Genomic DNA, 23,976 nt, shown 5'->3' on the forward strand with positions numbered 1-23,976 from the left:
GGGGAAGGTCAAAGACAGGTTAGAACCAAAGATCCAGTTTGAACACATAAAATTCATTCAGATGAGAGCTGACAGGAGCTGGGAGGCTTGGGAATTTTTGTAGTTAAAACATGAACAAATTCAAAGATCCATTGCAAAATAAATGCAGCGAATTCCTCCTTGCTGTGAATATTTTAAATTAGGGTATATGTAAAGTTCCCTACCTTGGTTTTGACCATTAAAGTGGGACTTTTTGAAGCTTGGGCTTAAACATGATCTAAATCTTCCTAATCAGATTTCAAGCAATTAGCACCAAGGTTTAAATTAAACACCAGGGAGGTTGTGTAGGGTGTTAAGTTTCACTGTTCCCCAGTGATCAGGAACATGATGAAACTCTTGGTATTGTTATTGATTTGTTGTTGTTGTTGTTATGTCTATAGGCTGGACAGAATTTAAGTGTGTGTGAGGGTGTCTGTGTGAAATTTAGAGGAATGATGGAACCTCAGATTGAACTGCAGACTCCCTACTCAAACCCACAATAGTAGATCAATGAGAATTAGGACAAACTGCTATTGTCCCGCTTGTCAGAACATTAGCAGGAGATCCAATCCTATTGATCTGTGCTTGTGCAGTTCAGTGTGCATGTACTGTATGTGTGTGTGTGTGAGTGTTTCTGTGAGTGCTAAATTCTTAGGCTCCACGCTCATTTTCCAATTCTCCACCGTCTCACCTTTCTGTCCTCAGTCATCTTTAAATTCTCCTTTCTCTATCTACTCATTCTCTTTCAATCTAGCCCCTCTATCCATCCTTTCTGTTTACGTATTACATCAAATCCAGACAAACAGAGTCACACCCTATGCCTATGTCTCGACATCCTTCATTCTCCTTCTTCCTGTTTAGCCATTAGTTATTATGCCAATCTGAGACCTACACACGCCATGGAGGAACCAGTTGGTAAAAGGTCAGGCTGTGTAGTGGGTTGACAGCATCATTAGTCAGACGTCAGACAAAGAGTCAGACAGCCAAACCCCCCAAGCTGTTTGGTACAGATAGGCCTCTATTATTTTCCCCACAATGCTGCTGCCACTTCTCCAGTGGGTATCAAGTCAGATTCAGGTCAGTCAGTCAGTCAGGGATGAGACATCTGACTCTAAAACCTGCTCGCTGGCAGAGTTCATCTTGGCATGGAGATGCATTTAGGTGGCAATTGGAATGATTCAATTACTGCTGAATTCAAGTACATCTTCTTACATGCTTTTGTGTATTAATTGCTTGTCAAAGTTCCAGCAGAAGTCTATAAACACAGCTTTTATTTGCTCACAAGGGTTCTTAATTTACAGATTAATTCCTGTTTTCAAAAAACAAAAGAGATGGCAGTTTTTCCTCACTGCATCAGTGCTGAAAACAGAGCACTTCATGATAGCACTAGTGCTATTTTACAGATCCAGCAGTGTAGTCTTGTAGTAAGAGACACAATACCCAAAAGGTTTCAGTGGTCTTCGAGCCAGATGCTCAAGTATGATTTCACTACAGTCAGCTACAGTGATTAAAAAAAAAAAAAAAAAAAACTATGTGCAGTCAGCATTGCTCTGTTGGAAGAGTCACAAAACCTCAGATACATGGTCTTGTAAAACAACCAAATGGGACTATATAGAAACACATTCTTGTACATGTTTTGTACTCATTAAATATAAACGCCAGCAGCAGCAAGAGGCAGGAAGGAGAAAGAAATGAAGAGCTCCCTCGAGCAAAGGCCAGAAGCAAAAATCTCCAAGAGCAGCAAAAAGGCAAGAAAGAGAAATTAGCTCCAAATGACCTTTGACCCTGCCCTTACCCACTCAATACCCCCAGAACCAAGTTTAGCACAAAGAAGGATCCGATGATGATTAAGGTGACAAAATACACCCAGGGCCACCTGTAACCTACAGCGTCATTCACCTAGGAGGAGTTAGGATAGGGGGAAAGAGAGGAGATAGAAGGATGAAGATGGGAAGTAGATGGATGGCAAAAATAGAGGGAAAAATAAGACAAGCAGAGAGGGGATTGATTGAAAGGGCAGGGAGTGGCAGGATAAAGGGGAGGGAAGAAGGGGCAGGGAGGGATAAGGGAAGGAGTTAGATCCTTGGTGAAAGTTCCCAACAGATGGAACTGTTTACCTATGCAGGATCCCTGCTGGGATTATGGTGCATTCATACTATTTGTCAGCCACTTAGTGTGCCACATGGCAAAGTATATGGGAAATGTGAATGAAAAATAATAAAGATATAATTAGTTGATTCAGCTGGCCTTTTAAAATAGTCATAATTATAAGAGACTGTGAGTTCCCACATGACAAACAAAACAACCGAACTAACGCACTCCTGTAAGAAAGAAGAAGTCAGAAGTTTAAAAACCATGTGGGGAATTTTACTTCCACTCTCATCTGCATTTTTTCATCCTGAATCACTGGAGAAACAACAGTTTAGTTAGATACATGAACAGACTGTGCACCGAGACTCCCATGGACTAGAAATAGGATTGATTGAGTCAAAGCCATTCCCTTCCAATTTATTTATAATTATTTTTAGCATTATAACCATGAGGATGATGATTATCATCATTATTAAATGTGATCTGCAAACTATGCATTTCCCGGGTGCTTAAAAAATGCCGTTCTGTATTCAGTGCAGCCTTCTGTTCCATAATTTCCATATTTAATGCCACATTTCCTCTAGACTCCACTCTGTCCTTATTGTGTTTTCCCTGTTGTGTGTGTTTTTTTTTTTTTTTAGCATTCCACCTCCATGGCTGACCTGAGGGGTGAATTATTTATACCCCAGTGTGTCCCTACGGACCGGGAGGCGCTTGTACAGAAACAGTGTGACTTGGCAGAGTGGGGTAAAACAGTACCCAGCGAGCCTGCTCGAGCAACATTTATTGAAACAAAACACACAGCACAGCACATATGCCTTTAAACAAATATAAACACTCAGAGCGCATTCACACAAATGCAAAAAAGATGAATGCTAACTTGCAAGAGGCAAACATGTATGTAAGCCAACACACACACACACACGTGTGCGCACACAGGAGGGATTTAGAAATGTAGTCGGTGCTCAGTGAAGAAAGCTCGCATATGTAAGAAAAAGAAGAGAATCATGTGACCCTTGAAGATTTGTGTGTGTGTGTGTCCACCTGTTCAGCACAGACAGGTTGTGACAGGATGTGGCCCCTTGGGACAAACTGACATGAACATAACAGATAGACATGGGGTCGTTCACAGCTTTTTCTGAATGCATGTGTGTATTTCTTTCAGGCCTGTGACAAAGGATCGACTGAGTGAAACCGAAAGGAGAGAGAGCGAAAGATTTTGCTCTGTTCAGTGATCACCACTTTGTCTTTCCTCAAGTGTAGCTCTACTTTTTCTGGCGCAATAATGAGGTGAAACTCGGTAAAGCTCTTATTTGCATCTAAAGTATTAAAACACGCCACTTAAGCTAGTAAGAAAAGCAATAAGAATAATCTGCATTTTGTACTTGGTTAAGGGAGTCTCGTTACATCGTCATTTATCACATTTAAAACAGTAAATACACACATACTGTACATACACACACGACAACAGCATAACCTCTTACCCGCTCAACACTCCCAGAACGAGATTGAGAACGAAAAAAGAGCCGAAGATGACAAGAGAGACAAAATAGACCCATGGCAGCTCATAGCCCATAGCATCCTGCATCTGAGAGAGAGAAAAGGCAAAGAGGAACGGAGAAGAAAGAAAGGGAGAAAGAAGAGGAAAGAGAAAAGAAGGGATGTGGAACCAACAGGTGGGTGAGGAAAGTAGGGAAAGAACAGGGAACGTGACAGAAAAAGGTTCGGGAAGGTTGACGTGGAGAGGAAGAAGAAATGAATGAGAGGGGGCAGCAGAGGTCGAGGACAGGAAAGTGTGTTAGAGAGAGGTTAAAGGAAGATAGAAGCAGGGAAAAAAGAAAGGAGCAGTGTGTGTTAAAAAGAGCAGCAGACAGCAGTGAGAATGGCACAGCTGTGTGATTAAATTTGACTATAAGCCTTTTATCTACTGCTTGAAGAGCAGGAAGATGAGCCACAATTAAGAACATTTAGCTGCTTCTGTAATTCAATGCTAAACACTATCTCTTATTTAACAAATGGGTTTAAACAGTTCCACAATAACTTGAGTACTTTTATCTTAGATAGGTGAATGGATCTAGACAGAAAATGACTCTAAAGTTATAAAAGTATCAATAGAAGTTTACTTGGATATTGTTGTGAGGATCACACTAAGATGTTTAGTAGTGCTGATATAGACAAAGTGAGCAGTTCAGCATCCAGAATTTGATTTTAACACAAATGTCAGATTATTAGATTACTGGATTATCAGAATGCAAATGCAAAGGTTACTTTTTTTTAAAAATAAAAGAAAATGTGAAAAATAATAAGATAAGTCTGTTAATTAAAGAATTTAAGACAAAGACTGGTGGACAGGGATTAAAAAAAAAAGATGATAAACAGTGGGTGGCTGACAGTGGGTTTATGTGCTATGACAGCAGCAAATGTTAGATGTTGATATATTGTTGTGAAAGTGTGTGACGCTGAAAATCACGGAGAAGCACAATCCAAACAAAATGTCAAAGGACTGGCGCTTCAATCATCTGAACATTTAACTTCTTAGCAGGGTTATTATAGTTAACGAAAACGAACGAAATAACGAAAACTGAAATTGAAAAAACATTGTCGTTAACTGAAATAAATAAAAACTATAATTAAAAGGAAAAAACGATAACTAATTAAAACTGAATTGTGAGTTTACAAAACTAACTAAAACTAACTGAAATTATCGATAAACTGACTTTCATTTACTTGTTTTTTTTGGGGTTTTTTTTTAACCCTTGTGGATTGATACGAAATCATTGTTTCCGCTCTCGGAGTTTAAGCTGGGAGCGCCACAGGACAACTGTGTGAGTGCGCATGTGCGTGCGCTCACCGCGCTGGTCCGCAAAGTAATGGCTGCGGTCTGCCGAGTCCCGTATGGAGGTTCTTTGAGTACAAACACCTGCACACGACCACAAGATAATTAACACACACAATCCAGCTACACAAGCATAAATGCGGACATGAGGTCGGCAACTTCTGTAGGTTGTGTACAGAGGCCGCAAAGACCCTGCAGGTTTAATTAGCAGCATCTAACCAAGCTAGCTCCAAAACAGAAGCAGCTTCAGGTGGTGAGAACATCAGGATGCAGCTGGATTTGAGCTTTGACTCCTTCAAAGAGTTTGTTTTTGTTTAACACCACATGTAGGCGTTATTAATCTGCTGCACTGATGCTGAACTTTATTGTGGAGTTTATTGTAGAATTTATTGAGTTTGGGAGTTCATGTTTTTCTTTGTTTCTCCCTGTTGATGTTCATGTGTGTCCTTAATATTACACACATTTAGCATGTCTTGTGAACAGTTGGTTGTTGACTATATTTCTTTAAACTGTATCTTTTGTCAAGTTTTCATTACACAATAGTCACTTTTGCGCCTTGAATCTTACACCTGATCAGGTATGAAAATACTAAAACTAACACTGAAACTAACTGAAACTAACTAAAACTAAGCATGAAACCAAAAATAAAAACTAATAAAAACGAGCAAAACCACTCTGAAAACTAATTAAAACTAACTGAATTAGAGAAAAAAAAGTAAAAACTAACTAAAACTAAACTATAATGTAAAATCCAAAACTATTATAACCCTGCTTCTTAGTAATACGGCAGGTCCACTTTGTTACAAAGAGTGCTGTGCGTATATGTGTGGGGCTGACAGAGCAGGAGTAGGAGAAGGGGTGTAGAGCTAGTAAGCTGTCTGCCCCACGTGTATAAGAAACAACCAACAAGCACATGCTGTATGCACATTTTTATGTCACAGCTCACATACAGAGAAACTAATTTCGTTTGCTACTTTTTGTAACCAGTTCATCAAATTTCGAGCCACAGAGCTAAGCGTTTTCTTCCCTACAAGATAAAACTTCCCCTAATTTACCAAGCTTGATTTGATTTGATTAGCAGGGAAACTTGTTCCAGTGGAAATATTTATTTGTGCGTGCCCCCCCCCCCCCCCCATGTTTGCTCTCTTGACACTGAAATTAAACGTAGGAATTCTACGCACGTTCTAAATGAATCTGCGCCTTCAATTACACAGTGTATTGTCTGCATTGATTTAACCTGAGATAGAGGCTAACTGTGTGTGTGTGCGTTTGTGTGTGTTAGTGCAATCTTTGTTTGTGTGTTCCCACCTTTCTGAGACAAGTGTTTTTGTTATTGTGTTATACTCCTTTCTCAAAAGCACTCATCTGGCACTGATGTTACAGACACAGTACAGTGGCTCCACACACCAATCCCTCTGGCACTCACTTATCTACATCCTGTACTACACACACAAAAACACTGCTGTGGTGTCCGGCTCACCCAGTACAGTACGTCCGTCCAGCCTTCCATGGTTATACACTGGAACACCGTTAGCATGGCAAAGGCAAAGTTGTCGAAGTTGGTGATGCCGTCGTTTGGGCCCTCCCATCCCACTCTGCACTGTGTTCCATTCTTCGTGCAGTGTCGACCGTAAGCGCCATCAGGTGCACACGGTGCTGGCTTTTCCGCTGCAATGGTACCTGTGACAAAAGGGGAAACATGCAAGGGTTTTATTTAATTCACAGTCTTTGACTAGTACAGCTGCAAAGTGGCAGCGGCCATCATATAATGTTTTTCCGATATCTGACAAATTGTGTCTTTTTTGTTGAGCTGTACTTTGATGCATTGTTGCCGTAGAGTCAGAGTCAGAGGTGCAAATTAGATTGAATTACACAAAATATCAATTGCTGTTGTACGAGGCAATCAACACAGTACAACAAGATGGCTATAATTTATTTAGAACCCACAGATGTAGTGATTTAAACTTCATAGGAAAAGCAAATTTTAGCTTTTACACAACACGATCTTTAATGTAGAAACCAAGCAGCATGAAGCCAACCTAAGAGTGGCAAAACCAGAGATCCTCAAAAGGGTGCTTGAGGCTTGCTCCAAAAGCAGGTCACTCCTCATAGACTCCCATGATAAGTTATCCAAATTTATGATAGAAAGAAACATCCTTAGAAGCTGGTACAAAAACATTCACTGCTCTATAGCTTATTTATAGCTCCTTTGATTCCAGCTGTGCGAGCGATGACTTTTCATATAACTCACTGCTTTATGTGTATTGTGCATTGTTAGGGGTGTGCAACTTCCAATATTTCTGTGATTTTTGAGGATTGGGTTGTATTGAAACACACTGTAAAAAGTAACAATTTTTCTGAGTAATCCCTGACAAATCCCTGAAATCAGTTGCTAAGCCCCAGTTACAGTATACAGCTCTAGAGATTTGTCAGCTACCCCCTGTAACTCCATGTGAAAAGTGGTTGCCGGAAGTTGGTTGCAGTCTGCAGTTGCAATTGGTGGTGTTTTGCACCACAAACTTCCCTGTGATTACAAAAATGCAAACAAAAATGGAATGTGCTCAAAGCTTCAAAACAGTAGTCAGTGTTTCATGTCACAAAGTCAGTGTCTACTATATACAGTTTATAGTGGAGACTGGATCCTTCTTACCAAAATATTCCTTGAGATCATGACTCCTTCTGCTTTTGTGGACACAGACTTTTTTAAATTGAGAATATTTTTCTAAGTTGCTCATCTTTTCCACTGAAGATCCCAGCAGGAGAAAGTGATGCCCATCCAAGCAGTGCTCGCTGAACATTTTGACTTTTGCTACAGTTACATATGAAATCTAATCACATCTAAAAAGAGGTTAAAAGGCTAAAAGGACACAGTGAAGTAACACCAAACAAAGCCACCATGGAAAAAAAAAATCAATGTGGAAAAAGTGTTTTACTAATTATACAAAACAAGCTCTCCGGGGTAATATGTAGGATAACAGAGTATTCCACTGACACCCTGTGGAAGGCTAATGCCTCTCAGGGGATGTATAACATCATCATAATAACCCTCAAGTCCATTATACCTGAGGCCCTTTGCTGGAAATAGTTTCAATCATTTATGGCAGCTGTTGTTTCAATTATTGCTTGAACCGTTCCTGCTCAGAAACATAAATGATGGTTTGAATAATTAATTGAGGTGATCATTTAACTGGTATGTTTGCTTACTGTCTTGTTTGCTGATAAAGTCTTACTGTAGAGTTAAGATTTATGCACAGACCAGTCAAAATAAAAGACCTTGAAAACATAAAGGTTGCAAGATGGCAGCACAGCTACTGTATGCTCACTTTGATATTTCAGTTCAAAGGGATTGTGTGGTCATCCATGTGTTTATCCCTGGGATTAGAGTGTGTCTGTATGTGAATAAATGCTAACTGATGCGTGCCTACACATAGACTTGAATACATGCTTTAACATGTATCTAAGCAACTGAAGTGCTGTGTGCCAGTGGATGTGTTTGATCATGCATGTTTTATTTGCATCTGTGCATCAGTGCATACAGACAGGTATTCTCCTCACTCCTCGCGCTCTGTGTTTGTGTTTGTTTGTACCTGTTAGGTTATAAACGCAGGTCTTATGCATCTTTCCCATGAAGAGCTCCAGACCGATGATGGCATAGATGATGATGACGAAGAGGACCAGCAGGGCAATATGGAGCAGAGGAACCATGGCTTTGATTATGGAGTTCAACACTACCTGTAAACCTGCAGCAAACACACATTTGCTAAGAAGCCAAAGATGCATATGAGAGTGGATGCAACATTTTAAAAAATGCATACAAATACATACAATTACAATAAAATCTGAGGATTAGGGGCTTACTGTCATTAAAAATAATTGGTGGTGCCTCATATACCAGCATTGTCATATGTAATCAGCATGCAAGCACTTAAACTGATTATTATATTTCATGTGAGGGTTTAATACTCTTTTTGTAATAGGCCCTCTGCTTGGAAAATATGACATATTCATTTTTAGGTAAGACAAACAAACAAACAAAAAAGGTATTTTCAAATGCAAACATGTCCAAAAAACAGAACACATTTCAAGTTAATTTTATAAATACTTACAAATTCCACATCACATAAGCAACTGAATGCCGTCTGAGTGCTAGTCAGCTCGTGAACGACATTTAATCCAAACACTGCGCACAATGGCACTCAGTACTTTTACACTAAATGACAAAGCAATAGCGCTGCACTCGCAACCTGTGCACTGGTTTTCATCAACATCTATCCGTCTGTCCAACAAGTCTAGTCTCTAAATTTCTGACAATAGGACAAGAAGAAGACTCTGAGTGTGTGTGTGTGTTATCATGCGTGGCATCAAGCACCATTGTCAGCTTCAATCTCTGGTCCATTCCCCCACCACCACCACCACCACCTCCACACCAATAACCATTCACACCTGGTCCCCAGAGCGCCATTTGTGCTCTTTCCTTTCTGTCTTTCTTTCTTTCATTCTTGTTTTTTTTTTTTTTTCCTTCCACTGCTCTCAGTACTTACTCGGTACTCCAGAGACCAGTCTGAGAGGTCTGAGTACTCTGAATGCCCTCAGAGCCTTGACATCAAAGCCGGCTGCTTTCCCTCCAATAGGAGTAGCCCCGTCCCCTTTTGTGGCCTGCTCCAAGATTGCACTGAATAACCTGTAAGACAGAAGGAAATGACTTCAATGACCATCATTTTCACATTGACATCCCATTTCCACATACTAGAGAATATATGAGAGAGAGAAGACAAGGAAAGAGATACAGATGGAAGGGGTTATAACACAAAAAAACAATGAATACTTTACAATTGGTGTCACTCTGGCCTTATTTTTCTAATTCTGTTGGCCACTTTTCACATGTTGAATGTGCTGCACAATATCAGGTACTAATTAAAACAAACTATTTATTGTTTGAAATAAATAATTAAGCTGTGCAGCTGTACATAAAAGGTAATAATGGGTTTTAGTGATCCTACACCAAAACAAGTTCCCAGTGGAACCTTACAGGACAGGTGGGATATGCTCACGATGGCAGCCAAATTTGGGAACACATTTTTAGAAGGTAAAGGAATGGTGAAGTCATCTGTCCTGTTTTACGACGTGACACATGGAAAAACTCGAGAGCAAAAAATATAACAGCTTAATAAGTTATCCCTCCAACAAAACAATAGAAAATGTTTCATCTGTTCCCTCTGTCTTTCACAGATAAGGAAAAGTGAGACATGTGGCTTTAATGATTTGACAGTCAGCTCCACAGAAGCCTGTGCATGACTGTAGTGAAGAGAGCTGTCTCCAAAATGACACACACACACACCTACCTAAACACACACACATATAGAGTCAGGATATGCGGTAAGCTAAGTGTGCAGAAAAACTCTCCTCTATTAAAATGCCAAATGTATTTTAACACTGTTGCCCTTTTTAGTTGTTCCCCTTCCTGAAAGCACACAGAAACATCTGGCCAAGAAAGTTTCAGGTACAAACTGCTCATGAATTGAATTAATGGACTTTGGCCAAAATGTGTGAACACTTTGCTTTGGTGAATTTCAGGTCTGGGACTGATTTTCATTGTTTGTGCTACTGACCTTTAGTTTCACTGATGAGAAATCTAAAGTGCATTATGGTAAGGCAGGCCAGCAGTTACCAACCTTGGGACTGAAAAGGACAGCACTACAGAAAAGGGCCAAATCAGCTAAACAGCTGCACTGTTAGGATGGGTTAATTTGAGCCAACCCATAAGGTTGGGGAGCACTGTTTTACTGTAAGGTATAGAGTGCCTTGAAGTTTGTGGTAATTGTAAAGCAAAATGTCATAACATGAGAGTGCCCATGAGTGCTAATCGATGACTGATGAAGCCATAATTTCACACACTGGTCTGCAAGAACTTGGGATAAAATATAACACTGATTACGAGGAGTAAATCCCATCAGACAGGTTCTTGTGGAACGTGCAGGCTGCTGCAGCAGCTAGTGCCTAAAGATTTTTGGAATGAGATGATCAGCAATCATACTGTACTCATCAGGTGTCCACACATATTTGTCAGTGTGCTTTTAATGCTCTTGCCTTTTGTTAACTATTATCCAGATGAAATTATTGACATATATCCCTTTGCTGTAAGTGACTCACGAGCTTGAATTTATGTACGTCCAGCTGAGCTTATCACTCTTCCCTTCCTGTCCCCGTCTCTCTGAGATCCTTTAGAAATCACCATACAATACCATTTTCCAGCTAGTGCGGCTCAAAGGCCAGTCAGTGGCGCGTTAGTCATGGAGAATTATCAATTAGCACAGATGAAATGGCCACTTGAAAAGGCCTCTCAAAACATATCTCCCTCTCTCTCCCTCTCACACTCTCTCACGGCCTCTCTATTTCACACTACCTCCCTCTCAATTTGATTAACTCTCTTTCTCTCTCTCTCTCTCTCGGTGGGAAGCACTCCTTTGAAACAGAGCACGAAGAGTACGTCAGAGATTCACAATTTTGCACCTTTTTGTTGTAGGGTGTTTAAAGGCAATTAGAGCCTTGGAATGTAGCGCCACATTGTGACTTTCATACATCCACAGCTAAAGACAGTATCAACTGCATGCATTCATAAAGAAAAGTAACTTTACAGTTAGTTATTACAGTTTTAAATGCTTGAACAGGTTTAATCAGTGATTCTTGAAGCACTATCTGTTCTCGCTTTAAATTTTGATGTGTTTTGCAAGAATTGACTGATACTGATTTGGTGATTTAAAAATCCAGCATCCAATCCAAAATTCTGATATTTTATTTATTGTAGTTATTTGTGTACTCGATTAGGTTCTGCCTGACTCTGACTGGCTCAGCCGGTTTTCTCTTAGCGGTGTTCCAAACAGCGTGATGCCAACAGGGAAGCTGCAGAGTGCCCTCTGGTGGACAAACTATGCAACATCAACAGTCATAATCTAGTTGAAGGGTGTTTCTCCCACGTTTACTTTTAAAATTTTTGTTTCTTGGCTGTTATAAATGCTGATATCAACAGCTAATTTCCGGCAATAATATCAGCCAACTGATAAGTCAGCCTAATTTTGCTTATTTTGATATGTGGCTGTATGTGGCGTTAATATCTAGTATTATTATCCATCACAGGCTCTGATTACTGAAGTTGACATGTTTAAAAGCTGCTTTTGTTTGACTAATAAACAAGTGCCTGAGATACTGTACTTTATTCTGGTTACTTAGACACTATTTTTGAAACTATTGGCAATTTTTCTTTTACAAAACGCTACACCTGAACAACAAAATATTACACCAAACCACAAAAACATTGTGTATCTCTCGCAAAAGCATTTTCTGCAAAATTCTAATTTGAATAAAAGTGTCAAGTTGCAACTGTGCACTGATAGTATAAATGAAAACACTTTTTTTTTTACTTTGTGTGTGTGAAAGTCAAAGCACTTTCCCAACACATTTTATCATGCATCTACAGTTGTATCCAAATGTGTGTGGTACACGAGTGTAATCTGAACATGCATCTCTATAAACAAAGAAAATAAGTTTACTTGTCAAATATTTCCAACATTCCACAAACAATAAAAGTGCAGTAGAAGAAAACAAAAACTTTTGTGTGGGTCAGGCCATGAGAGTTCATCCACATCACCTTCAGTGTTGTCTTTAACTTGACAGCATGGAAAGTATCGCCCGGAGTGCCATATCTGAGTGAAGTGTGGTGAGTTGTGTTACAGGCTTTTTTTTTTTTTTTTTTTTTTTTCTTTTTTCGTTTTTGTCATTGCTGTTGTTTTTTGTTAGAGTGCAAAGCAGAAAACAATACATTCAGCTTATATAAATTCTGTTCAAATTTAGAGGGTGGAATAAGTGACATACAGTAGTTTTCTGACCCTGTAAATGGTGGAAAAAATTGAATATGCTATATTTATTCTTTATAGGTTTTTGGCCTCCTGAGATTGCACACAGAAGGAGATGAACCTCATACAGCTGAGAGAAAACAAAAGTGAAAAAGTGATGGAGAGAAGACAAAGATGAAGAAGTAAAGTACGCAGTAACGCAAAGGTGTTCAAAATGAGTTTGCTGATCCATTAAATGCTGACCTTTAGGTCACGAAAATTTAATTTGGATCATTTTTTTTCTTAATAATTGCTTTAAAAATGTGGGGTATGGAATGTGATTTTTTTTGTGTGTGGCAGAAAAAGTTTGAGAAGCGCTGAACTTAAGAAAGCATCTGTATACACCTCTTTCATATTGCACATGCACACATGCTCACAGCCTGTTGACTTACTGAGCCTTCACTAATAACCTCTTAGGTAAGTGTCAGCATGAGTATGGGCTGTAGCATCTATGTGAATGTGCACATGCGTGTGTGCATGTGTGTGAGGGTGCATGTGTCTCTGAGGCTGCTCAGCACCAGGTACAAGCTCTTTCACCCATATGGTGAATAATCCAGAGGGAGTGAACTCTTGTCACTTCCCATCTACACACAGTCACACAGACAGACTGGCAGTTAGGCTTGCAAGGGCACAGAGGCAATCACTCATTCATGCACACAGTCAGGCACACACACAGATTTATTTTTTGGTAGAGCTCCTTCCAATCATGTTATACAACACAAAAAATAAAATAAAATAAAGCTCTATATACATGAGCTCCTTTAGCTTACAGTATTTAAACAAATAATTAATGTACTCTTTTAGTTTACTTTCTTTAGAAGGCAAGCGTGACCTTTTCAATTTAAAAGAATAACTATATTACTGAAGAGGATGAGGGCCAGTGGAAAACAGAGTAATCTTGTAATTCTGACTTTTTTAGACTTTACAATCTCAGAAAAAAGTCAGAAATTTGAGAAACCAGTCAGAATTTAGAGATTTAGTCAGAATTCTCAGAAGAAAAAGTTTTCAGTTTAAGCAACCCTCCTTCACAGTATACATTTTTTTCTTTTTGAGGCCATCCAATTTAAGTCCTCCAAAAAAAAAAGCAATCATTAAATATCCTGATGTGTCCTTCTGCAAGACAATTCAAATAGAAGCCAAATTTGCATGTATTTAACTTTCTGAACTACCTTTGGCAGGGGTGTAAGGAAAAGACAATTACTTGCAGGCATCAGTATGGTATAATTGTACATTAAATCATGTTGCATCACAATAAAAGGCACAATTCAAATCGAGAAAGAGACACAAACAGAGGGAGACAGACAGTGAGGGTAGATAACAGCTTAAGAGTGGTAAAGGTTGTGTTTATGCCACGGGCACTGGCACCATGTTGTCAGCCGATGGGGTGAGTGTGTATCTGTGTGTGTGTGTTTATGGGCTGAAGCCAAATGTGTTCAGTTAGTGATGGCTAATGTGAGTGAGCACTTGACTTGCAATGAACAAGACTCACTGAGTGTGCGTGTCTCTGTGTTGGTGTATTTACAAAGGCTTCCTCCAGGCTGAGGGGGCTTTCTTGCTGTCTCTTGCACACATGTGTGCGCGCGCTCACACACACACACACACACACACATACACACACACACACTCACACACACACACACACATGCTCAATTAGACCATCTTTATGGCATAAATGTAACTGTCAAGTCCAGTGGTTATAGTACCACTGCCCTCACAAAATTATGTGCACACAGCACAGCTGGCAGGGAGGGCATGCACACACACACACACACACACACACACACACACACACACACACACACACACACACACACACACACAAAGTGGGTTTAACAGATGGACTATGTTGCTGAGTTGCAGATAAAGAAAAACAGAGCAGAGCTTTGCTATCAGCATCTCACAAACTAATCAGTTTAAGCTTCACCAATACACTGATGGCCAAAGTTTGCTGCAGCTTTAACACAGATTTACTGTGAACTAAAGAAAGCTTTGTTGATGACAATACTCCTTTCAAAGGGTTTCTACAGTAGTCTATATGATACACTATAAAATTCCATATATACACACTCAAGATATTGTGGAAAAAGGACCTTTTTACCACAATATCCTTCCTCATGTCCTTCATGAGCCTCTTAATCTACTTTGCCAGTAGGCTGGATTTTGCATACCATACAAGTAAAGCTGCATTGATCCAGACTATTTTTTGAGCAATCATCTGACTGTGAAAAATTAGCATAATTTTGACACAAATTGAACTTCATATTTCAACACCAGTCAATACAATAGCTGTTGAATGGTAAATAAGGTTGAATGAGTAAATAAATTAACAAATTTCAGTTCCTCACCTAGGCTGTAAGCGTGTCTCTCTGTCAATAAGATGACTCAAGCTGAATTTTGTGAAACCTGGTGGAGATGTGGAGCATGGGCAGTAGAAGAATCTAGAATATGTTTGCGCAGAGCTGGACTGCTTTCATTAAGATTACAAAATATAGAAATCAACTTCTGGAAATACACTGCTCAAAAAAATGAAAGGGACACTTTGAAAACACGGACAGCACGGTGGTGGAGTTTGCATGTTCTCCCCGTGTCTGGGTGGGTTTTCTCTGGGTACTCTGGATTCTTCCCACAGTCCAAAGACATGTGGGGTTCGGTTAATTGGTGATTCTAAATTGCCTGTGAGTGTGAATGGCTGTCTCTCTCTGTGTTAGCCCACCTGTAACCCTGGAAAAGGATAAGCGGAAGAGAATGGATAGATGGGTGGACTTTGAAAACACATCAGCTCTCAATGGAAATTAAAAATCATTCTGGATATCTATACTAATATGGACTGGTTAATGTGTTGGGAGTCAAAGGGTGCCACATTGTTTGATGGAAATGAAAACAGTACAGAGGGATGAATTCAAAGACGCCCCAAAAATCTAACGCACCTGTTGCAAATTTCATTAACACAAAAGCAGCTGAAAGTGATTAACAACCCCCTCTGCTACTTAACTGACCAGATCAATGTCCCGGAAGTTTAACTAACTTAATGCTATACTCTGATTAAGAAGTGTTTAATTTTTTTGAGCAGTATATAACTGCTTCCTTGTCTTTGCAACAGGAAGCTCATGCAAAATGCTATCTTACTTTAATTTTGAGAGATGCTAACGCTGTGAGTGCCTCTTGTATTAGACAGAAGCTGCCAATTGTCCTGGCTGCACCTCTATTTGTTGACAAGTAATTATACTAAGGGTAGTATGATTAATTTTCCAGTGATGTGCTGAGATTTAAAATTGTGTCAGGTAGCTCTTGAATAGGAACCAGGCCTCACATTTACACAACTGAATGTATGAAGTTTGCTTCATCTGTCAAACTTCATAGATTCAGCTGGAGTAACAAGGAACTGTCAATTAACACATCACAGTTTTTCCTCTTTTCGTGTTTCTGATCGCTTACCCTACAACTACAATGATGAAGTCTAGCAGATTCCAGCCATTCCTCAGGTAGGCGTTGGGGTGGAAGAGCAGGCCGTAGGCTATTACCTTCAGGAACGCCTCCACCGTGAAAATGATGAGGAACAGATACTCCACACGCTCCTGTGTAGACACAAACAAAAAGTCCATTTACTTGTCTGACGGGCATCATTGCAGCACAATGACACACAACGAGCAACAGGGAATAATAAAATCAGAGTAAACACGAGTGAGGTGATTATAAAAAGACCGTCAGCATTAAATTTTGAAGTAAGATTAAATACTTTGACTCAAGGTTGAGTCAATATTCTTAAAATATCTGCAGTAAATCTTTTCATCATGAGAGGTGCCTAATTGGGAAAAATGGACATGCCACAGCACTATTATACACACACGTTCATTCACAATCATAAAAGTTATTTATTTTTCCCACATCAACACTAAGGGCCTTGTATATGACTTGTGAGCACTGGCAGTGCTGGCTGCCTACTCATTCAGCCAGAACAAGATGTTCTGTCACTGTTTATGTGGCTTCTGGTGTGTGTGTGTGTGTGTGTGTGTGTGTGTGTGTGTGTGTGTGTGTGTGTGTGTGTGTGTGTGTGTGTGATTATTTATGTGTTAACATGTATTTGTCTAACTTATAATCATGTACACAATCAAAGCATTTTGATTATTTAATCAAACCGGCTCTCTTCCTGTCCTACAAGGCTACTGTCTAATGGAAGGAAAGAATTCATGTGTGCATGTATGGACACACACACACACACACACACACACACACACACACACACACACACACAGCATTTCTACTACAGAGTTCCTCAGGGATTGTTGTCATATTGCCGACCTCTGCCTGAGAGGGTCCTGGGAAATGTCCTGAAATGGCCTTGAAAAAGAGCAGGATCATATTAATTTCTGACCGTTGCAAAGCCGTAAACAATTCATCATCCACCTAATCCTTTTTCATATCTGATCTTAAATATTTTGTCAAGTTTACAAGGAAAATTAGATCAAAGCAGTTTGCAAATCTAGTTATTTCTTGCTGTGCAACTGAAATGTCCTATATTTAGAAATATTCTACATCCTCTTGCTTTCTGTCATTTTTGTCTTTTAATAAAAACATAGTTAGCTCTATCTATCAGTCCATCCATTCATTTTATTCCCTGCTCCTCCCCTTGTTCCCACTATTTTCCCATGGACACATACACACAGCGGGCCAGAGGTTTGGGACAGAAGGCCAGCCAGGTCTCTCTAGGCTCCAGTCTCATCCCTGGGAAGAATCAGCTGAACCTGGAACTGTGTTCAAGTTTACCAAAATATCTTCACGTGTGGACTGACAAAGTAGTTTAGGTTGAATTCCACAGCAGCCTTACACAATCGCACACACAATACTGACGGAAAACAGCTTCTAAATGGTCCAATCCATTGGAATTATGTGCCTTCAAGCCTGTTATTTCCTTTGATCAATGTTGGCATTTTTCTCCAGACAGCTACAAAACTGACGTCACTGACAGCGCTGTATTTGCACACCTGAGTCATGCGCATGCCTTTTTACTTTATTCTCTTTCTGCCTTCTTTTCAGGCTCACAAAAAAAAAATTAATTGTGTGTTGAGAGGGAAAATCTTTTATAAACACAAAACTGATCAGGAATCACTGAATTACAGTCAATTACAAAAGATCTTAAAGAAATATCCAAAAAAATCTAAAATGGACATGGCACTGGTGTTGAAAATCATATCCAAATAAAGTATCACACGTATATTTAGATCAACCACCTACCCTGTCATAAAGAGTAAAGTTATTTAATACATTAAATACAGTGCTGTGAAGCCCTTGTCATGCTCTATAATATCTACTACAGAAATGGACCCTACAAATTCTCAAACCTAATAGCAAACCATTACTGAAAGAAGGTTGCATTTAAATAAATGCTTTTAATTCAAATCAGTCAGATCAGTCTATAACCCGCCAAAGTGCTTCTTAAGTTAAAAGCCAATGTTTATGTTGGACAAGCTCGCGTATACAGTGGCTGCATTAAGATTAGTCGTTAAGGCTGATGAGAGTCTAAAGCCGATCCAGCTAAACAAACAGTCTCTCAGCATTAAGGAAGACTGCATCATACTATCATTAGGCCAGTCGCAGCGACACTTACGCAGCCATTTCCAGGACCATGGGAATCAGGCATTTATGTAACAACTGTTTTTTTTTTTAAAGTAGGTTTAGATAAGTGTTTAAGCTAAGTGTTCGTACTGTGTCTATATAAGTACCGTATCAAAAATGTCTCATGAATCACAGCTGCCAACACATTACAACTGCAAGAGACTGATAAAAAAAAAAAAAAAAAAAAATCTGCTTTGATTTCTTTTTTGTTCACAATGAAGTGATTAAACTTGTAAACCATGATTTTTTTTTTCCCACACTTGGAAACGTTCAAGTAACCTGACAGTGGTGGAAGTGACATGAATTATAATTCTGAGGATTTAAACAGTTTGAAACACAGACAACTTGAAAGGCAAGCTGAGGCCTCAATCGCCTGCTCAGAAAGCTGTCTTAAACTCGTTTTGTTTCCGCTCTCTACCTTTCTACCCTTCACTCATTTCAAGTCCATCCAGCGTTCTTTTTCGGCACCAAAGCATCCAGCTTAAAGATGAAGATGGAGATTTTCACAGTCAACACCTGTTTTCTTTTTCTGTCGTGTGCGTTTCAGTTTCAAAGCCTGCAGAATTGATTTCTTTTAATATTCATCGTTTGTACTGCAGACCCTTCACCACACAGTGGAGTGTTAGCAGTCTATGCGGAAGTAATTAATCTCACAAACACACATACCCCCCCCCCCCCCCCCCCCCCCCCCCCCTCTAAAATACACAAAAGCTCTCCATCACGCTCTCTCTTAAATGCAGATACACACACTCGAGCTGGGTATCTGCTGGTGACAGGCAGACAGTGTGGCGCTCAGAAACATAAAACAAAGAAAAACATCTGGTAGGAACAGCTTAGCCTGACACACACACAACACACACACACACACACACACACACACACACACACACACACACGCACTCACACTTCCTCCTTTCCTTCTATTCATACAGACCCGTAAAGGGCAAAAATCCAAAGGGGCACGACTAATTTGGTTAGTGACTGGAAAAAGACGAGAGAAGATGAGAGTGCATGAGGAAGGAGAGGCAGACTAAAGAGACAGCGAGAGAGAGCGAGGAAAAGAAAGCAGATGGAATGACTGAAAGGTGAGCATGTGGGAGCAATAATTCAGTTAACTGTGATAGGTCAACCAAACCACCTATCCATCAACTACGCCAATCAGATTATGGTATCGACATTCTACCGTAGAGCAGACACTGTTTCCATTTGCAATGACCTTCTGTGTTTGTGTGTATGCTGCAAGACAGGATTAGCTATTAAGCTGCTTTTGAAGGAACCCACAGATAAATCACACTCTGTGTTTGTGTGTCAAGGCACGTGTGTTTGTGATGAACAGAAAAAATAAACAATACCTCGGAGAGACTGTACCAAGTACTCGACTGCTGAAAACACAAAGCAGCAGGAGCACATCAACAATACCTGTCCACAGCGCACACATGTGTGGTCAAGAAAAGGTGGATGAATATCAAAATTAGAACAACAGCACAATTCACTTTGCTTGCTATTCATTTTGGTGAGTACAAAATAAATAGAGACATTAAAAGGAAGAGACATGGCACTGAATGCTGAACAGGAGATTTTTTTTTTAAAGTACAGGCAAAATGTCCCACCCTCACCCCAAAGAGCCCATCAATAGCTAATCTGAGAAACATACACCTCTTGCCTTCAAAACTACCTAAATTCTTTGTGGCATAGATTTAATAAAGGTGCTGGAAACATTCCTCAGATATTTGGTTCACATTGACATGATAGTAGCTGTCAGCTGCACATCCAAATATCCTGTTTTTACCACATCCTGGAAGCAGCCATCAGAAGATGGGTACACTGTTGTCATAAAGGGATGGACATGGTCACCAGTAAAGTGTGCCAAGAAAATATCCAGCACACCATTACACCAGCAGCAGCAGCAGCAGCAGCCTGAACTGTTGCTACAAAGCAGGATGAATCCATGCTTTCATATTGTTCATCTCAAAATCTGATCCTATCATCTGAATGTCACAGTAGAAATCAAGACTCATCAGATCAGTCAGTTTTTTTCCAGTTTTCTAATGTTCAGTTTTGATGAGCCTGTATTGCATCTAGTGTGGTCTTCTGCTGTGGTAAGCCTATCTGCTTCCAAGTTTGACACGTTGTGCATTCAGAGATGCTCTTCTGCATAGCTTGATACCTCGGTTGTAACGAGTGGTTATTTGAGTTACTGTTGCCAGCTTGAAGCAGTCTGGCCATTCTCCTCTGAGCTCTGACATAAACAAAGTATTTTCTCCCAGAGAACCGCCACTCACTGGACAGCTTCTATTTTCAGACCATTCTTTGTAAACCACAGATATGGTTGTGCAGGAAAATCCCAACAGATCAGCAGTTTGTGAAACGCTCAGATCGGCCTGTCTGGCACCAACTACCATGCCACGTTTGAGCTTCACCAGGTCTGCTTGACATCTACAAATGCAGGGGGTGCTGCCATGTGACTGGGTGATTAGATTTTTTTTTTTTTTCCCAACAAGCTGTTGAACCGGTGTCCCCAATGAAGTCACTGGTGAGTGTATTAATCATATGACAAAAGCATAGAGTTAAGTTTCACCACAGTTTCACCTGTGTGGGGGTTAGGGAGCAGTTGTTGCAGTTAATTAATGTAATGAAATGAACAAGTAAACCAATATTCAGTTGTAATACATATTTTTCTGGTTCTGTATTCCTTTTTAATAGTTTTTTTTTTCAAGCTGAAGTCTAAAAGGAAGAGAATGGATGGAAGTCGAAAAGGGCAAATCGCAACACAAATGAATGTCCTTACGCACTGGTGGAAAAATCTGCTAACTATATTCAAAATGTGAATCATCAAGGGATTGGTGCAGTGCTCTTTAGATTGAGCCATTGATGAAGCTACAATGTTGTAAAAGTTTTCACATGTAGCAGAAATATAATCGGAGGAGTTGTTAAGATGGTGGCTTAGCGGCAAGACTTGCTTCTAGAAAGACTTTGGTAAAGTAATACCAATACCCAACACCCTTAACAGATGAGAATTCTGTATGTAAGTCATATGCTCAACACTTACGTCAGACTGAACAAGCAACAGCCTCTTTCCTATAGGAAGCCAACCAAAAGCTCATGTGAGGCTGTAGATTAACAATATCAGAGGGGCAGATCCTGTGAATTCAAGGACAACTCTCTTAACCAAGTTAGGGCCAAACCTGATGCTCTTTCTTCTTCTCTCTCACTAAGTGTCAGCTCCTCCTCTCCCAATTCTTTTTCTCTGACCCTCTCTCTGTTTCTTATCCCTCTCTTCGATGTCTTCACCTCTTTCTTTCTCTCTGTGGGTGCCAACAAGAAGTTACCATAGAGACCAAGATGGGTTTCGACGTTACCATGGAAACTGTGGGCTGCAATAGCAGCAGCAGCAGACTTTCTCTCTCTCTCTCTCTCATACACACACTCACATGCACAGAGAAACACACACATGCAGATGACACTGTACAGTACCAAGAATATCCACAGCACATAGTCCTAATTACTACTCTTCTATCAGCATTCAAACCTCCTATTGTGTGTCTTTGTGTGCATATGTACACCAGCAACAGCTCTTGGATGAAATAATGTGCTTGTCTCTGCTGCATTGATCATGTGTCATACTTGCCATATGTCTGCTTTCTATTTACCACCAGTACACTGAACTTATTCTTATATAAAACTTTAGTGTCACTTTACAAAAGTCTTTCATCTATAATAAAGTGTTTATATTTGCAACACAGTGTTTATAATAATGATAGTGTCACATCACATTCAGTTTATTTCATGGGAAAGATACAGCTCAATCTGAGCTCAAGTGGGCCTGACCATTTGCAATTTTGTCTTGTTGCTTAAGCCTAAACAAGTACAAGTACATTTACAAGTCCGATTTTAACACTATATGTTGTTTTTCACATGTGTTTACATACAGTAAGAAAACCCTACTGCCATAACTTGGCTCCCAATTTAACCTGAGTCAGTGTAGTATGGAAGGCCATGGGCAATGTCTTTGGCAATGTCTTTGCCAGTAGAAAGGACATAAAACAGACCATAATTCATAATTACATTTAGATGCCAATTATTTAAGATAATTACTCATTATTTATAAACAATATGCATTTAATTAACTTTTTTTTTACTCTGGATTTTCTTGTAATTTATTATAATTTAAGTGTGCAGTCGGCAGCAGTGATGAGCGGCATGGACTTGCATACCTGGAGAGAGGAGGTCACCTTGGCTTCAAGCTAGACTTAAGAGAGTTTGGGCTTTTAGAAAAGGTGAACTGTAAATATTATTGCAAAAATGAATGGTGCACAATAATCCTTTTATCTCAATTATCTTGTTTTCATAATCTTTAGAAGCCAAAATCTTGACTGAAAACCACATCTGACTGTCATAAAGCAGAAAAACTCAGCTCTCCATCCCTGCACTCTGCTCTGGACAAAGGACATTCAGCCATCAGCTTTTCATAGTCACTCAAGAGAAGAGAACTCTCTTCTCTCTCTCTCACTATCTCTCCAAAGCCTACTATTGAGATTTTATTGAGAAAGGCTCTTAAAGCAATGCTGAGATTTGATAGTAGCACCTTGGGTTGTAAAGTCTACTGTATTGTCAATCATCTGTGTCAGGTGTCCTACTCTATGAGTAGGAAATGGAAAAGTGTTTTCTTTTTGCTACGCTCACTGCCTGGTGAAACATGTCTCAAAGCAGAAATAAACACTAAGAACAGGAACACAGAAGATTAACATGTTCTGCAATTTTCTGTATTAAAACGGTTAATGTTTACCTCAGCCTAAAAGTTAAAACTTAGCCTCAATGTTCTACCAAAAGTTCAACACAACTTTGAATCCACCCACTTTAGTGCAGCTCACTAATGCTGTACTTGTAGTGAGTTTGGTTCATTGAATATAAATGACAATAACAGCACGAGTCTTTATTTTCTACACGGGAAGGGGACAAAACAAAACCTAAGGAGGTCTACATAATTTGTAATTATGATATCCAGAAGAGTGTGTTCAGCAAACACAGCTTAGCAAATATGATGCCATTTGAAGAAAAGACCAATTGACAGAACCTTGAAATATTCAAATATCTATTTAGGAGCTACCGGCAGTGGCAGCTCTGCCACTCACAGGTGATCATAATCATTTTAGAGATTTTCCTGGTTACCTGCTTTCAAAATAGTTTCTCTCTTTGTTGCTGAGAGGCAACAGATCTAAACACAGTAGTAACACGCTGTTATCATACTTGCATCACATGTACAGAACAAGACTAATTTACACACTTCCAGGCCCGCATATTAGAAGAAATCATGTTTAATTAAAGATTACAACATGTGGCCATGCATGTGTCTGTTTGGGGAGAGATGAAGCAATCTACACCTGTCAAGGGTCATGATTCCTGCCCTACAGGTGTAGGTCAATGATAGGTCACACACAACCACTCACACAGCTGTGGTCTCAAACAATGTCAACATGCCCAAGCTTACAGTAATGTGGCTGATGAACTTCTGTCTATGAATGGAAAAAT

The 23,976-nt window shown here is 39.7% G+C and overlaps 1 protein-coding gene across 1 annotated transcript in view; it reads right to left on the bottom strand.

Annotated features, from left to right (window-relative positions):
- cacna1c (calcium channel, voltage-dependent, L type, alpha 1C subunit) overlaps positions 1 to 23,976 on the bottom strand; it is a 207,622-nt gene that overhangs the window by 63,213 nt on the left and 120,433 nt on the right. Inside the window, exons 4-8 of the mRNA XM_030720526.1 lie at positions 16,270 to 16,409; positions 9,487 to 9,626; positions 8,533 to 8,685; positions 6,426 to 6,625; positions 1,814 to 1,917 (exon numbers count right to left, since the gene is read on the bottom strand). Of these exons, the coding sequence (XP_030576386.1) occupies positions 1,814 to 1,917; positions 6,426 to 6,625; positions 8,533 to 8,685; positions 9,487 to 9,626; positions 16,270 to 16,409 (737 nt within the window). The remainder of the gene's footprint in view (positions 1 to 1,813; positions 1,918 to 6,425; positions 6,626 to 8,532; positions 8,686 to 9,486; positions 9,627 to 16,269; positions 16,410 to 23,976) is intronic.

The sequence above is a fragment of the Archocentrus centrarchus genome, chromosome 23 (genome assembly GCF_007364275.1).
Source record: "Archocentrus centrarchus isolate MPI-CPG fArcCen1 chromosome 23, fArcCen1, whole genome shotgun sequence".
NCBI lineage: Eukaryota > Metazoa > Chordata > Actinopteri > Cichliformes > Cichlidae > Archocentrus > Archocentrus centrarchus.